Raw genomic sequence first — 16,733 nt, 5'->3', positions numbered from 1 at the left:
TAGAAGAAACAAAACACTACGAGCAGTTAAAATGTGGCCAAAGCCCTTTCGGATACGAGGCAAAGAGGCATCGAAGAAGAGGCCGTCCTGCAGCAGCGCGAGATCTGCTCGCCCGAATGCCAGCGGGCTGCTAGAACTCCGAACATCGAAGAGGCCTGCTGACCGTCGTTCGGTTGCCAGCAGACTGTGCTAGATAGAGTGTCGTCAGCAGTAATTTACCTCCATTCGTTTTTATTTATTTTGTTCATTATTGCAATAGCAATTATATGGACACTTCGAGCGAATGTTCGCTGTCGGCATCGCCGAGGGGCTCCGCATATATTTAGGCATACGTATGCTATATGCCTACTTATGCCGTATATGTGGGTTATATTGCTACACTATTCAATCACTGAAGTTGCTCATACCACTTGTTACGTTCTTGATAAAATTATTCATCAGAATTTTGAGAATCGCTGCCCACAAACAAATGTCATGAAACATAACGTTCACAACACATACCTTTTATCTTAAATCTTCTCAGCCTATTAAATATCAAAAGCGTAAAGCATTATCAGTGCTCAAATCTGAAAGTGATGTGATTTCACTGGTTCGAGTCTTTACGGGCAGTGTAGTGGCGCCTGTGCGATGCCATTACAGGCCCCGCACGGCGTGTTAAAGCTTTTAAGGGTGCCAGAAATTTTGGTGCACCGGTGTATGTAACGTTCGGGTTAGACGGACTCTCATATAGTTAAAACACCGTCCGAGAAGTTCAAGCGGAACGCTAACCCTTGTTATGTCGCCACCCAGCAAGTGGAGGGAGGGCCAGGTAAACGTGGCATACATGCCGCCGCTGAATTACAGCGCCTCTCAGACTGTTCTCAGAATTCCTACTATAGTTTTCTCAAGTTGGCAGCTAAAGAAAGCGCTCTAGGCACATTTCAATGGCGACAGCTCCTTCTGCTTTATGCACTACACACTGAGTCACGAAGAGATGAGCTATGTGCGATTCCGATGTGGTCGGCGATCAACCGGCCCACAAATACGAACAATACACAGACGAGATACAACGCGCCCACAAGCTCCTGTTCTCTCCCTTTTTCACTAAAAGAACGTTCCTAACGCACGAAGCTCTCGCCTTTCTCACAAGAGAGCAAAATGCCCCTGGCATTGTTTGCTGAGAGCCATACGAACGCTGCAGGAGAGAAGGAAGGGCAGCTACAAAATGCAACGACGTCTTCACAATTGCCGTCGGTGGAAAGCGGAGTGACGCCGTTGGCGCGTTCGGACATTGTTCTCCCTTTCTCGCTGGCCGCTGAACCGACGCTTTTGTTTGGAAATAGGCTTGTCGTCTATTCTTATCCCACCAAATAAGCAGGTTCCACCATTGTCCGCCGTGCGTTGAAAAGTTTTAGACGTGCTTATTTTGTCTAGTTGGTATTCAAGAAAAAAAAAAAGAAGAAAGCTTCGCGGTAGTTAAGTGTTTCGTAGAGCTGATAACATTCCCTTACTCGGTGCAGAAAGTATTCATTAATTTTCTTTTTGTTTCTGCCGGTCCGAGTAACCGTCGAAGGAGTTATTGTCGCAGCAGTTACTACGTGGGAACGGAACGAGACGCATGGTTCACAGTAAAATGGTCACCTTGAGTGACCAATGTGGGGCGAAAAAGGGAAGCCTGTCTGGAGCCAACGCTTTGACAAGGGCGCTTGTCATCGCGTGGTTGTCATAACTTCAATTCTCCGTAGTAGTCATGTGAATCTACAGTCGAATTTATTTATTTATTTATTCAAGGTCCTCACAGGCTCCGAAGTGGAGTATTGCGTGAGGGGGGTTACAAAAGGTTAAACAATAAAAAGGAGCAAAATTCCTGTTATACATGAATTCACCAAAATAGAACTTATACAATAGTTAGCGATAAAGATTATTTCCAATTTATACAATTCAGGCTGGAGTAAGAAATTTGTAAATATACAGGTAAATCAATTTAAAACACGTTCACATGACATAATCGCAAAATGAATTCGAAATCAACAATTAAAAATCAACAATTAAAATGGGCACTTAACTCTTGTCTAAAAATCACTGGATTAACAATATTAGCTATTGTGTCAGGAAGGTCATTCCAATATTTAATAGCCTGTGGCAGGGCGGATGAATTAAACGCGTTAGTTTTGCCAAAGAGGCGTTGAAAGCTATGCTCATTATGCAGACGTCTTGATGAACGGAACGGACGAGTTAAGGTTAAGGAAAACGAATGTTCACTGTGAACTATTTTGTGGAATAAACAAAGTAGCGAAATAGTTCAACGTTTTTCTAAAAGCGGGAGTGCCAGTGCTGTCTTGATGCTTGTTACGCTAGAATGTATGCTATAATCTCTGATGATGAAACGAGCGGCACGGTTCTGAATAGCTTCAAGGTCATTGATTAGATAAGTTTGGTAAGGTGACCAAATGGGCGCAGCTGCAGTCTCTTCGTCTTAAATCTGACAGCAGTGATCCTCAGATTCCCCAGTATTCAGATCTACGTGCTCTCATCCGCACCATCATCCGCGAAGAGCTTCAAATACAAGACCTGAGGCGTTCACCTGCTGCCTGTGCCCCAACCCCCACCTTCTACTTGCGCGAGGTCGTAAAGCAGGAGTTGACAGCGATGACTACACCCGCGACGCATCTTGCTCCGGTAGCGCGCCCCACACCTACCTACGCGGATGTTGCTTCGCTACCCACCCCTACCGTGACCTCCGTGCCTACTGACGTTACCTATGACCATATGGCTTCGATGGGAACCAGAGAATTAACACTAGCCGTAGATGACCTGGAATGGAGAAGCAGGCGACATAATCTAGTAATTCACGGTGTGTTGGCAACTGATAACGAACAATTATTGAGTAAGGTGAACGAAGTCGCACGACTGGCGAACCTTCCCGACCTGGGTCCAAGTGATGTGGAGGCAGTGCATAGACTTCCTGCAAAATCTGGGATGGTCCCTGGAATTATTGTCCGATTCAACAAGCAGCAGCTTAGAGATGATTGGCTGCGGCAATGTAAAGCACTGAGAAACTCTCATTCTAAAGTGTTTGTTACAGAAAATCTGACCAATATAAACAGGATGTCGCTTCGCTTAGCCAAAGAATGGGCACGCGAAAAGGGATATCAGTACGCATGGCATCGTAACGCAAAGGTGTACGTCCGGAGAGCGGACAGGGAGCAAGCGCATGCCGTCCGTTGTGCTGAGGACTTGCAAAAGCTAGAGTTGTCAAAGTCGTAACCAGATACCCTAGGATGACTGCCACTTACGAAGGTCCTCAAGACCTGAATAACCTTGTTGAAAATAAAAGCCCTTTCCCTCTCTCTGCTACAGCTAAATATTCAGTCAGCCTGTGCTAAACAAGACATATTCCAAGCATTTGTGGAAGAGTTCAACTTTAGATTTTCAGTTATTATGCTAACTGAAACGTGGTTATGCGGAAATCATTATTTTGCCCTAGATAACTATGTGCCATTTACGTTGAACCGCAGCCTCAGACGAGATGGTGGAGTTTGTCTACTGGTTCAGAGCGAGATGCGTTGTGAAAGGTTTGACGATTTTAGCGTCATTACACCTGATTATGAACTGTTGTGTGTAAATTATGGTAAACTACTGTATGTTGTAGTTTACCGTCCGCCTGTGGGCGGTATTGAGGAGTCCTTTGATTTCATGGAAAAATTGTTTCAATATGCTAATGAATGTAACTATGCTGTGTTCGTTGGAGGTGATCTAAATATTGATATGACAGATAATTCGAGCAGAACAAGAAGATTGCTAGTGCTTCTTGAATCGTATTTTCTTATGAATGCAGTGACGTTACCAACGCGTATAACCACAACGTCTTCAACACTAATAGATTTAGTTATTACTAATAGATCAGCCAGCGTGATATCTGCAGGTGCTTTCAAAAGATCACTAAATGATCACCTTCCTGTCTACCTTATAAGCCGCAGTACTGTCAACCTTCCACCAACCATATAACACAACTTATTAACATGACAACTTTGAACAATTTTTGAGCTGCAATAAGGAGATATAGCTGGCAGTCAATTTACAATCAAGAGTCAGCAGATGAAGCTTTTAACTTCTGCCTGCAGGAATTTGTTTCGTTATACAGACATGCATTCCCATACAAAACTATACAAAAACCTAAGAAAGGACGTAAATTTTGGATTACCAAACAGCTCATCAGAATGATCACAAAGAAAAATAACATGTACCAAACGTTCTTACAAGGTCGAGATCCAGATGCTTTCACAAAGTTCAAGCCGTTTCGTAATAGACTAAATGCGTTATTGCCAAGAACCAGGGACAAGTATCACACAAACATGTTTAGTGGTGTCACCGACCAAAAATACTCTGGAGCAAGTTAAACTCCCTATTGGGGCGCTCTTACTGTGCTACCCCTGACAGTATACTTCTAGAAGGCAGTATTTGTAGCGGCGTTGAACTTGCAGACAAATTTAATGACTATTTAGTATCGTTGGTGACTAGCGCACATGAGTCGGGCGCACTTGATGGTATGAGTAACCAACCACCTTAACAGCATATTTCTTCCTTCCCTTCGTAGTGCTGAAGTGCTGTCAATTTTTAAACAAATGAAAATGAGGAAAAGCGAAGACCCGTTCGTATTAAAATGAAACCTATTATCTATGTTATTGATGAAATCAACCCTGTACTAACTCACATATATATTTGTCTTTAAAATCGGGTGTGTTTTCGCAGCAAATGAAGAAAGCAAAAGTTATCCCTATACATAAACTAGGCTCCAAAAACGACCTAAGTGAACACAGACCTGTGTCGCTTTTACCTATTTTCTCTAAAGGCCTTGAGAAAATAATATCTGTGCGCATTTGCAGTTTTATGGAACGATTCCACCTTATCACCAAAATGCAATTTGTCTTCAGGCCACAATCCTCTACAGAGTTGGCACTATTAAGACAGAAAGAAATAATCATAAATAACATAGAAAATAAGAGGGTTACACTAGGTATTTATGTAGACTTATCCAAGGCCTTCGACAGAATAAATCACATGACATTAATTAAAAAGCTTTCTACATATGGTGTAAGAGGGGTGGCACTTGAGCTGATCACGAGCTATATCAGCCACCGCGTTCAATATGTAACGATTGGTAATTCAAAATCGAGCTATAAGCACAACAGACATGGCGTACCCCAGGGCATCATCTTAGGACCTTTGTTATATATTATTTATGTTAATGATTTAGTGCACATAGACAGTAAAGTTGAATACGTCATTTACGCAGACGACACAACCTTATTTATTTCAGGAACTGACGCCAACAGCCTCATAGGCAAAGAAAACATAGCATTAAAAAAATTACAAGCGTGGTCTGTGCAGAACGCTCTTTTATAAAGACAGGCAAAACTAAAGCAGTTTTATACGGAGCAAAAAACGGGTCGTACATACTCAACCAGACTCTGACATTGGGCCGCAATGTAATCGATATAGCCAGTGAAGTTAAAATTCTTGGGGTGACTTTTAATGAATTTATGTTGGAGGGACGCGCACATCGAGACCTTGACAGGAGAACTATCCCGGACTTTAGGTATTTTAAGAAAGATTTCAGAACACAATGCCTCAAAAAACTAAGCGGCTAATATATTTTACACTGTTTGAATCACACATATATTGCCACTCGGTGTGGGGAACTACCATGGTAGCAAATATGAACAAATTAATAACACTGCAAAAGGGTGCGTTAAGAGCTATTGCCAATGTGCCGTTTTCAGCTTCCTCAGTACCACTATACTCTAGTTTACGTGTTAAGAAAGTTACCGCTCTTTATCCCATGCGTATTCCCTGCCTGTATAAGTGGCAAATTAAGCACAGAATTAATTTTTGATCGGAAACCGCGAACTTACAGAGGAACCCAAATCGCTATACAACACGACACCATGAATTCTGGTGTGTCCCACGGCCGCGCACAAATTATGGAATGCAAGCCCTGAAATATCCTCTTCCGTCAACACTAAATAACCATAGTTTAAATGATTTGTTTATCAAAAACATCTCTTATAAGAACCTTAAGAAAACATTTTTGTAATTTTTTTCTGTAGTTGTAATAGTTGTTGTGGTAATGTAGAATTTTAGATTTCAGTTATGTTATAGTATTCGCTTAAAGTACTGTTTGCAATATTCTTATCGAGTGGATCATCCGTCGGCATGCAACTGCTATAATACATGGCAAAACCACGTTATGATTGTAAGGCATGCCGTATTATTTGTAGATTATGATGCATGCTGTATTATTGGGCGTTCCGGCTCCGGAATAATTTTGACCAACTAAAGTCCTTTTATGTGCACTTATAACGAACTACAGAAACGTTATTGCATTACGCCTCCATAAAAACACGGCCGCCCCATGGTTGGGGATGAATCCGCGCGAGCTCGAGCTACGCTAAGCTGTTCGGTTGCGTCAAGGTTGTGCTCGGAGCTAGAAACAGATCGCGGCGCAGCAACTGTGTCCTCCATATGACGTAACCGTTCAGCGGGCGCCCCTCGATCTTCTCGATTCTAATTTTATATTGCGACGTGTCTGGAAAGCTGTCGCAGACATCGTGCTAGTATGAATGCAAGCGGACAGCGCGTCGCGCTTCTCACATTTACCTCGTACCTCTTTGTCGCTAGCTTCCATCGACTACTGTCATCGGTAGTTCAGTACGCAGATGCAGCCGTAATAGTCAAATCACCCGTAGGTAAAATACTGGGTGTGAAACGCAGTGCATTTGGAGACAAGGACGTTTACGCTTTCACCGGGATACGCTACGCCAAGCCTCCTATTGGTGCGCTCAGATATCGGAAACCCCAACCGGAACCGCCATGGGGCGACGACGTTTGGGACGCGACGCGAACGCCTCCGTCGTGCCTACAGCACAGCGTCTTTTCCCCAAGGGATTTAATTTGGATACCGTACGGTGAGCTAATTTTTTAATTTTGTGCTTTCGAAGCGACGCTTTCTTGCAAACACGGATTCTGTCTCAACAAGCGCGTAAATAGTTATTCATATCTGATGTGTAGGAGAATTATAAAATTATTACGACAGTGAAGAGGGGGTTTGAGCAATTGCAGACGCCATCGCAAGAAAAAGAAACGCACAGCACAACGCTGGACTTACAGCTGAAGTTTATTACGAATACATACAACAAAACTCCGCCACGCATGCACAGAAAACCAAGAGCAGTAACCAGTTTTTTTTTTCTTCTTTTATATAGTCGAAAGATCAACGCAGCATCAGAAAGCTGAGTGCGCATCAATGTGTGAGTGAACCTTCGGTCCATCTGACTGATAAGGCAATTAAATTTTTAAGTTTACCACGCTAATGCACGTGTTGTGGCCCTGTGGGGAGGGACGTGGCTAAGTTTTTTTTTTTTTTTTGCGTTCATCTTTTGACTACATGAAATAAAAATAAAAAAAAAAAACTGGTTACTGCTCTTGGTTTTCTGCGCATGCGTGGCGGAGTTGTCTTGAATGTATTGGTAATAAACTTCAGTTGTGAGTCCAGAGTTATCCTGTGCGTTTCTTTTTCTTGTGTGCTCGTGTCTGTAATTGCTGGAGCAAACCACATTATAAAACTATTCTCTTCGACTTTTCAGATTGCATGCTATGATCCTATTTCTCGGTGCCGACTGCTCAGAGTACAACATATGACGGCGGGCAAATATTCTGGATGAATAAACGAAAATATTCAAGGATGGCGCAACGTGCGGTACGGAATTGTCTGGTCTTTGTAAAAAACACCGCCCAAGCACTCCGTACAGATGGTTAACCAGCGAAGCCGAAACGGGCGACCCCGGTGTTTAGCAGTGGGTTTTCCCGACGCTGTATTGAAACGTTTCTCAATTATTGGTTACATGTTTGTGTTTCTAGTGGTACGCAAGCGCCAATGGCGGGCGGATGCTGCTAACCACGACGCCGAGCTAACTCGAGATATCGAACGCATGCGACAACGGCGAGCCGAGGAGCCGCAGTTGTGGGCAGAGCAGGTACGATGCAGAGAACGACGTCACTGACGGCGCTGCCAATGGCGCGCGCGCTTGGGTGCGACGTAGAGAACGACTAAACACGACACTTAACGGAACCTCACGGCAACGACGACGGCAGAAATGCACCTGGAGTGTCAACATAATTGCTATCGCAATGAAACAACGTGATATTTGGTAACTCACCTACACGTTCACGGTATTTCATTCTCCAGCAGTAAAACTGACCTTGAAAGTGTCAGTTCTTGCAACCGCGAATTACCGGCAGCAGGCGCTGCTAAGTTCCTCGGTGAAATTTTCGACTACTGCTTCAAATGTTAACTTTCAAACTGCTGCTGAACCAGCCATACACTACATCATATTTAGATTACGCCTATATGTTCGTAGCCAATCCCTCTCATTACGTGTCATCAGGAGGCATTTCTTACCATCGGCACATTAACAGCTTTCAGTCTTCTAAATCAGCCATTTATACTTCATCTCACAACTACTTTGCAGCACTGCCGAAGGTACGAGGCGTACACAGGCAATATCCTTCCGAAGGGGGATATAGTTCGAGCGTATTTGCCTAAATACTGGCAGTACTAGAGAGTTTTATTTTTGCTCCCTCCATGATACGGTACAGCCATACGCGACATGTTAGCACCTTTGCGCATGCACGTCTTACCGAGAATTGCTGTGGCAATTACCCCCGGTGACCGTAACAGCCATCCTAAACGTGATCACGTAGCAACATCGCAGCGCACATACAGCGCCGACCACCAGCTTCGATCCGAATTCGCGCTTGTTACTGGCGCTCCGCCCTTTCAGCAAGAAACAAGCGACAAAATCCTTCATGGCTAAGTCTCACCTCCAGCTGAGGTCAAAGCATTAGGTATGTTTTGTCGTATTATTCAGATCAGCTGTTTGTTTTCACGCTTTTTTATTGCGAAAACAATTATATGGACACTCCAAGCGCATTTCTGCCGGAGCCGTTGTCTTCGCCGTGAGGTTCCGTATGAAGTCCAACGGCGATAAAACCGTCGCTGCGCGCCGTATGCTGTATGTAGGAGTGAAGGCCCCTGAGGAACGCGCGCTTTCGCGGATAGGGAACGCACGGCGGAGATCAAACGCGAATTCTTCCGTCGTGAGAAACGCCGTGGGGGGATGGGAGGGACGGAGGGGAGGTGACGTTTAGCTGCGGCACAAAATGCGTATCTTGCGACCGGGCGCAAGGGGAACTGGCGACTCAGTCTCCCACGCAAAATGAGGAAAGCGGGAAGGCAGCGTGGGAGGGAGGGGATGCTGCTTCTACTCCTCCAGCAACTCCGCACTTGTACTTTGCACGGCTGAAAGCGATCTACACACGGCTCTCACCTTTGCATGCGCTGTGCTTTCGCCGCTCAGTTTCCGTTGAAGCGATAGACCGTACGAACCTTCGGTCGCTGCTGCAACCACGCTTGCTCACGCCAGCGTTTTGACAATGGTTGTCTGCGGTCATCGAGTGTGATCTATTAATGTCTGCTTGTACGCGTTGATACCATGCTTGTTAATTCAGTTAATAAGCGAATGTATCCAAGTTTATGCAGCCGATAAAACTACTATCTGTACTCTTTATAGCTCTCTACTAGTAAATTTGGTATCGCAATTGATGCTTCGCCTTTCGGGCGAAACTGCGAGATTTTTATCATCTCGTTTTCTTATCTTTCCGGTCCTTACTCCAGCCCCGTGGGCAGAGTAGCCAACCAGACATTTAATTAATCTCGTTAACCTCTCTGCCTTTCACCTCTTTTTCTCCCTCGGTTACTTAACACAATACAAAAACTGGTATTCACTGCAAGAGACTGTTGCGAAGCATTCATTGGCAGCCCTTGGATATGTGTGGGCTGCTGCGCGCGCCGCGCTTATATGTTTCGCCCACTTCGTCGTGTACTACACCTGCCGTCGTAACTCAGCGACTCCGGACAGCAGGTTTCGGGTACGATTCTCAGCCGCGGCGGGCGCATTATGATGGGGGCGGTGTTCAAAAATGCTGGCTATCCGGTAATCGAGAGTAAATGTAAGCATGAAATGGATACCAGCAAATCAGATTGGTGTCGCGACGCAGGTCTGAAAGCTTACTGCGCCGAAATGAACCTGTTTTGAACTGAACCTCGTCGCAAGTCTCGTCTCTGACCAAACAAGCATGCGTGCCGCGCCGGACGCTAGCGGCCTGGTCACGTAGCGTGGCGCCATCTCTCGAACGAAACGGCGCAAAACTCACGCCCCGGATCTCATGGAGCGCTGGCGTTGAAAAGAGCACACGCAACCCTGCTTCAGCGCCAAAAGATGAAGATCAAGTGTATAATGCACGGTATCTGCCTTTTGAACGTCGCTATTGGAAATGACAAATAAAAGTTCAGCGTACAAGAAATTACAGCTTAAGTGATATTGTGAAGAAACATTAGGTAGAAATCGGAAGCAGTATTTTTTAAATGTGAAGCATTTCTTGGCGAAACATTTGCTACTTTCACAGTAGGTCATGGTCTGTCTTGTCTGTCTGTCTGTCCCTGTCTGTCGTCGTCTGTCTGTCTGTCTGTCTGTCGGGCTGTCTGTCTTGTCTGTCTGTCTGTCTGTCCTGTCTGTTGGCTGTCTTCCTGTCTGGCTGTCTGCTGTCTGTCTGTCTGTCTGGTATGTCTGTCTGTCTGTCTGTCTGTCTGTCGTCTGTTGTCTGTCTGTCTGTATGTCTGTCTGTCTGTCTGTCTGTCTGTCTGTCTGTCTGTCTGTCTGTCTGTCTGTCTGTCTGTCTGGTCTGTCTGTCTGTCTGTCTGTCTGTCTGTCTGTCTGTCTGTCTGTCTGTCTGTCTGTCTGCTGTGTCTGTCTGTCTGTCTGGTCTGTCTGTCTGTCTGTCTGTCTGTCTGTCTGTCTGTCTGTCTGTCTGTCTGTCTGTCTGTCTGTCTGTCTGTCTGTCTGTCTGTCTGTCTGTCTGTCTCGTCGTCCGTCCGTTCGTCCGGTCGTCTCGTCCGTCTGTCTGTCTGTCTGTCTGTCTGTCTGTCTGTCTGTCTGTCTGTCTGTCCTGTCTGTCTGTCTGTCCGTCCGTCCGTCCGTCCGTCCGTCCGTCCGTCCGTCCGTCCGTCCGTCCGTCCGTCCGTCCGTCCGTCCGTCCGTCCGTCCGTCCGTCCGTCCGTCCGTCCGTCCGTCCGTCCGTCCGTCCGTCCGTCCGTCCGTCCGTCCGTCCGTCCGTCCGTCCGTCCGTCCGTCCGTCTTGTCTGTCTGTCTGTCTGTCTGTCTGTCTGTCTGTCTTTCTTGTCTTGTCTTGTCTGTCGGTCTGTCTGTCTGTCTTGTCTTGTCGTGTCTGTCGGTCTGTCTGTCTGTCTGTCTAGCCGCCTACGTCTTGGAGCTCTCATGGTTGTTGCGTTAACTTGGTATTTATCAAAATTGGCATAGTATGATAAGGGTGTATGACGAACATAAATGATGGGTTATGACATGCGTGTCATGTAGGTGAAAAAAGGTTAAACGTCAAAAGCTGCCGAAATAAGTTCCGACGTGGGTACTAAGTGAAGGAAATATTAAAGGATGGTGGTATAAGTCATAGTCAGGAGCATGACTCAGCAAAAATGACAATGACTCAGCAAAACAAAAAGACTAACACTCAAAAACCAGTGAAATGGGTTAGGACGTGGGTAATAAGGGAAGGAAACACTAAATGATGGTGGTAGAAGAAATAGTCGCGACCATGAGTAAACAAAAAAAGTCACAGGCCTGCGCGGCACACGCAGCACAGTCACAGCGCAAGCTCGTTGAGCGGCTCAAGAGTAGCTCCAATTTCGGCACCACGCACAACAAGGTCTTCGCGGCAAAGTGTCTTCGCCTCGATTTTGACGAGAACGATCTGAACTGTCGGGTCGGCGTCGACGGCGAGCTGCGGCTTGTAATGCTTTCTGCACAGCAGTCTGCTGAGCCCGATGATGCCTGGTTGTAGTCGCGCAGCCAGCTCTACGATTCGCCTCTTCAGCAGCGGTTCGTACCTTGTGAGGAGACGCCATAACGTGTACCGAAGAGGTATCCAGATTACGTGGCGCACATCTAACATCGGGATAGCGTTGATTGCGCGCCTCGTCTGAATCGCATCGCGTCTGAATCGCATCTCGTTGCACGCGGCGGTTGCAGGCACGTTAACTAGATGGCTCCACCATACTGGCGGAGGCTCGGGTCGTCTGCACCTGTGCGCCTGCCTATTGACCCTTTTCGCGGAGCAGTTTGTTTTAGAGAAACGAGATGGCGCTCATGGCGGCGCGCCATACGTCTCCTCAGTGACCGCGCACGAATACGAAACCATTGCCGCTTCTACCTAGCTTCTGTGCGATCAGCTGTCGGAAATGCAACTGAGTTTTCGCTAACACTCTGTGCTCCAATCATGCTAGATTGAATCATGTGGATTGAAGACGTGTACAGTGGTTGGCTGAAAAAATAGTGACTGGCATGTTAAGAAATGGAATGAATCTGTGTGGCCAAGTTCGCGGACCGCTGCTGCAACTGGCTGAACTTGTTACCGGCACTTCGAGGTGTACGGCTTTCCTCGAGGATACAGAAATTTGCTCATCTGGCAGCCTTGTATCGCTAACCATCAAAGAAAGGGCTTCTTCCCCAGAACGTTGGCAAGAGTGAGTACCACTCGTTAAACACTGACAAAGGGAGTAGCGCCACTTCCTGTCATAGTAAGTTTCGCTTCAGTTATCTATACACATCTGTCCCAAATGGCAGAAAGACTTACGCCCACTCTGTCGCCGACGTATCAAGAATAAGTGAATGGGCACACACTTGAATATATATTCGCACTGTATATGCACAATAAATGACGGACTACACCGATGGCGCACGAATTATCGAAGCTGAATGTTTCGTGACGGTCAACAAGAGTAAGCGAGTTACTAGCTGTAATATATATTTGCTATTACAATGTACAAAACAGCTACGTTTCAAGCGCAGCAAGAACAAATCTATCGTAACTGAGCACACCCGCGAGTGATTAGGCAGAAAATAATCAGATAGTGGCCGCACCGAGGAACTTCAGTGAGTCAGAAACTGACAAGCCAGTGCTTCAAAATATTTGCCGAATAAAGAACAAATAGCAAAATACACTAATCCTTACTGAATTCATGAGCGGAATGTTTGGATAGCTTGGAATACATATTGAGCCCCGCTTTTAGAACAAGCACCATATACGCTGCTTGCGCCGTTTGGACATAGCTGATTCAGCTCGGAAAGCACTTTTGCATGTTCTCTGAAGCTTTGATCAAAGATTCGTGTCGTCCACCTAGTCACCATCTACGATATCTCCGAAAACAGAGGTTTTCTAAGCCGCGCCGGCGTCATGCACTTCCATTGTAAACAAGGAGGCAACGGAGGCAGTTGAGGCAAGCAATGGACGCGTCACCACGTGATCAAACATGGCAGCTCCCACGGGATCGCCGCGAAAAGGGTCAATAGGGCGCGTATAAAGGGATTTTTTTTTTATGCCGCAAAGCAAGCGCTTGCGTTGCTCAGTGGTAAAGTATCCCACTACCACGCAGTGGAGAGACGCCGTCGCATAAGTGAAGGGCAAAGGAGAAAGCCGACGAGCAAAGCGACTCTACACTCGGAGAAGTAAAATGTATGTTCCAGGAAATGTTCGCAGGTCTACAACAGCAATTCATCCAGATGCGCACGGGTCTACAACAGCAGATAATGCAGACGCGAGTGGAAAGGGTAGAGTAGTGCAGCTGGAAAATGTGTCGAAAACGCCCGACCCGCAGGAGCGAGGCCGGTGAAGAGCAAGCCGTACAGCAGACCACCTGCGGCTGAGATCAGCTGCACGGACTTGAGTAACCAACATGGCGCTGCGTAACGAGTACACGATTTGGCAGTGGAATTGTCGTGGGTTTCGCCGTAAGAGGGGCAACCTGCAGCAATTCGTAAAAACCAAGCAATCACCGGAGGTAATAGTCCTCCAGGAAACTGGGGGGACCGCAAAATTATCAGGATACAATTCATATAGCACTTCAGATGAAAAAGCAACAGTAACCACATTGATACACCGAAACATAGTGCACGCTGTAGACCACGACACCGGCATACGAAACATAGACCACGTTCTACTCGAAATCATACCTTCCCGAAAAAAGTAGGGAAGCGTATTCGTGCTGAACGTATACAGCCCACCACGACAAAAAGTAAAGTTTGGCTCGCTTTTCCGTAAAGCGTTAAACGTGGCGGCCAGACAAGAACTGATCATCGTGGGCGACGTTAACGCACCCCACGCCGCCTGGGGTTATACCATCGAGAACGTTAAAGGCCGCAACCTGTGATTCGACGCGCAGCACGAGGGGCTCACGCTAATAACTAACTCACAAGACTCTACCAGAATGGGCAATAGCGTCAACAGAGATACTACGCCGGACCTGACATTCATAAAGAACACAGCCATCACGAAATTGGTCAACATGAACGTAAATATTGGCGGCGATCATTACATTCTGAACGCAATGCTACAAGCAGGCCCGTGTAAAAGGAAAGGCAGGAAAATAACGCTAACCGAGTATGACACCTTTCGTAAGCTACGCGAGAACGATGCGACAGAAACCATCGAAGACTTACAGAAGTGGACAGAGACACTCCAGCATAGCGTGCAGGAACCCACCAAAAACATTCCCGAAGAGCCTGGAGGAAATGGACAGCAAACTCCTGCACATGTTGGAGGCCAAACAATGCTTACAAAAGCGCTGGAAAAGCCACAAGCACAACCGGCGCCTAAGGATGAGAATCGTGGCGCTCGACAGAAAAATAGAAGACCACGCGAATCGGCTATCTCAGCAGCAGTGGGAAGCCACGTGCACCCTAATGGACAGACAGTTCGGAATGTCCAAAACTTGGAACATACTCCGAGGCCTCCTCGACCCAGAAGGCACGAAAACTACCCAAAGGCAAAATCTGCAACGGACACTGCAAAGCCACGCAGGTACAGAGGCAGAACTCCTACGAGATCTACGCTAGATATACATAGGAGATGCAACAAAGATACGACTACCAGAGTACAAAGGGAAGGATAACGTCGATCTCGACGCACCCATAACGGAGGCAGAGATTCGATACGAACTCGGCCGACTCAATCCGAAGTCCGCCCCAGGTCCCGACGGTGTAACAAATAAAGTACTGCGAAACTTAGACGACGAATCCATCAACGCTCTCGCAAAGTACATAAACGAATGTTGGGTGAAGGCGGGAGCATACCCCAGCAATGAAAAACGGTCCAGATCAAATTAATACCCAAACCTGGCAAAAAGCCACACCGAAAAGTTGAAGCCAATCTCATTGACGTCTTCCTAGGTGAACTTGTCTGTGGCGCGAAATGCATTTTGTGAAAAGGGTACAGAAGAGAAGAGACAGTGAAGCGCCAAACTACCAACTGTTTAATGACAGCGTCAGAGCATACAGAAAGAAAGTTAACTTCCGCGCGTGCGCAGAGAGCCAAGGTATGACATGGAACTACATGGTCATGATAACATTTTATCAAGAAAGCACATTTCTGCAGAATACAATGTGATGGATGTGTCACTAACACAATCAGACCCTTTCTTTTTAATAAAGTAAGCTTCCAACAACTCCCTCGAAGTTTTGGCGCCACTTTTGCCCAGAATCGACACGTGGCTCACAATGACAGGCCTTACAATGCGCAGGAAGATGCGCATTGTCACACTTACCAATACTATTGGCATGCTCCCTCAGTCTGTCATTAATGCAACGTCCCGTTTGTCCAATGTAGGACCTACCGCAGTCTAGGGGTATCTCATAGACCACCCCTTCAATACAGCTTCTGACATGGTTGGTGTGCTGCTTCTGGCAGCCCCGCGGCCCATCGCGTGTGATACGAGGGCATAATTGAGCCAACTTGTTGGGAGCTGAAAAAACAACGGGAATGCCATATCTGGTAGCCACCTTCTTGAGGTTATGGCTCAAACGGTGAACATATGGGACTACCTCTGGCTTAACACGCTCCCTTTCCTTCGAGTGCGCCTTTACATTGGCAGTGGAGGCTTTCAACTTTTGCAGCAGGGTCTCAATCACAGAATTTAAGACAGACTGAGGGTAGCCAGCCCTTAACAGTCTCTCAAGCTGATTGCGAAAACTCGCCTGCATCTGATGTACACATGACTTGCGCAGAGCCGATTCTAGGCAAAGTAAGGCGATTCCACGCTTCACAGTCTTAGAGTGCGCCGAGTCGTACTGCAACAATTCTTTTTTGCCTCGAGGAATGTACGCACAGCAAACGTGATCACTCAGAAGTGTTAGGTTAAGGTCTAAAAATTGCAACGTACTGTCCTTCGGAAGCTCATTAGTAAATGTAAGTCCTTTTGCATTTACTCTAAAAACTTCTAAAATCTGCTCAACCATTTCATGGCATGGCAAAGGGCAAGCTTATTGTCAATAACAACTAAAAATCGTCAACGTATCTAAAAACTTTAAGAACATTGGGATGAGATGAAGTAAAAACACATTGTAGTGCGTGGTCAAAGTAAGATAAAAAGATGTCACATAAGATGGGTGCTACACGTGAACCAATGCAAATGCCCTTTTTCTAGCAAGAAAATGCCATGCTCAAAAGAAACAAAGGTGCGGTTGAGGTAAGCTTCCAAGAGGGAAACAAAATTAGATGCCGACATCTCCATTTGTGACACAAAACCAGCTTCGCCACTTTGATCTATGCACTGCATGACTGCTTTT

General features: G+C 46.2%; 1 protein-coding gene across 1 annotated transcript in view; it reads left to right on the top strand.

Annotated features, from left to right (window-relative positions):
* The first annotated feature begins 6,548 nt into the window (after positions 1 to 6,548).
* Positions 6,549 to 16,733, top strand: part of LOC119432380 (acetylcholinesterase-1) — a 41,314-nt gene continuing 31,129 nt past the window's right edge. The window contains exon 1 of the mRNA XM_037699546.2: positions 6,549 to 6,947. Within this exon, the coding sequence (XP_037555474.1) occupies positions 6,599 to 6,947 (349 nt within the window). The 5' untranslated portion in view covers positions 6,549 to 6,598. The remainder of the gene's footprint in view (positions 6,948 to 16,733) is intronic.

Source organism: Dermacentor silvarum, chromosome 11 (genome assembly GCF_013339745.2).
Source record: "Dermacentor silvarum isolate Dsil-2018 chromosome 11, BIME_Dsil_1.4, whole genome shotgun sequence".
NCBI classification, from domain to species: Eukaryota; Metazoa; Arthropoda; class Arachnida; order Ixodida; family Ixodidae; genus Dermacentor; species Dermacentor silvarum.
This window is presented reverse-complemented; position numbering and strand designations above follow the sequence as displayed.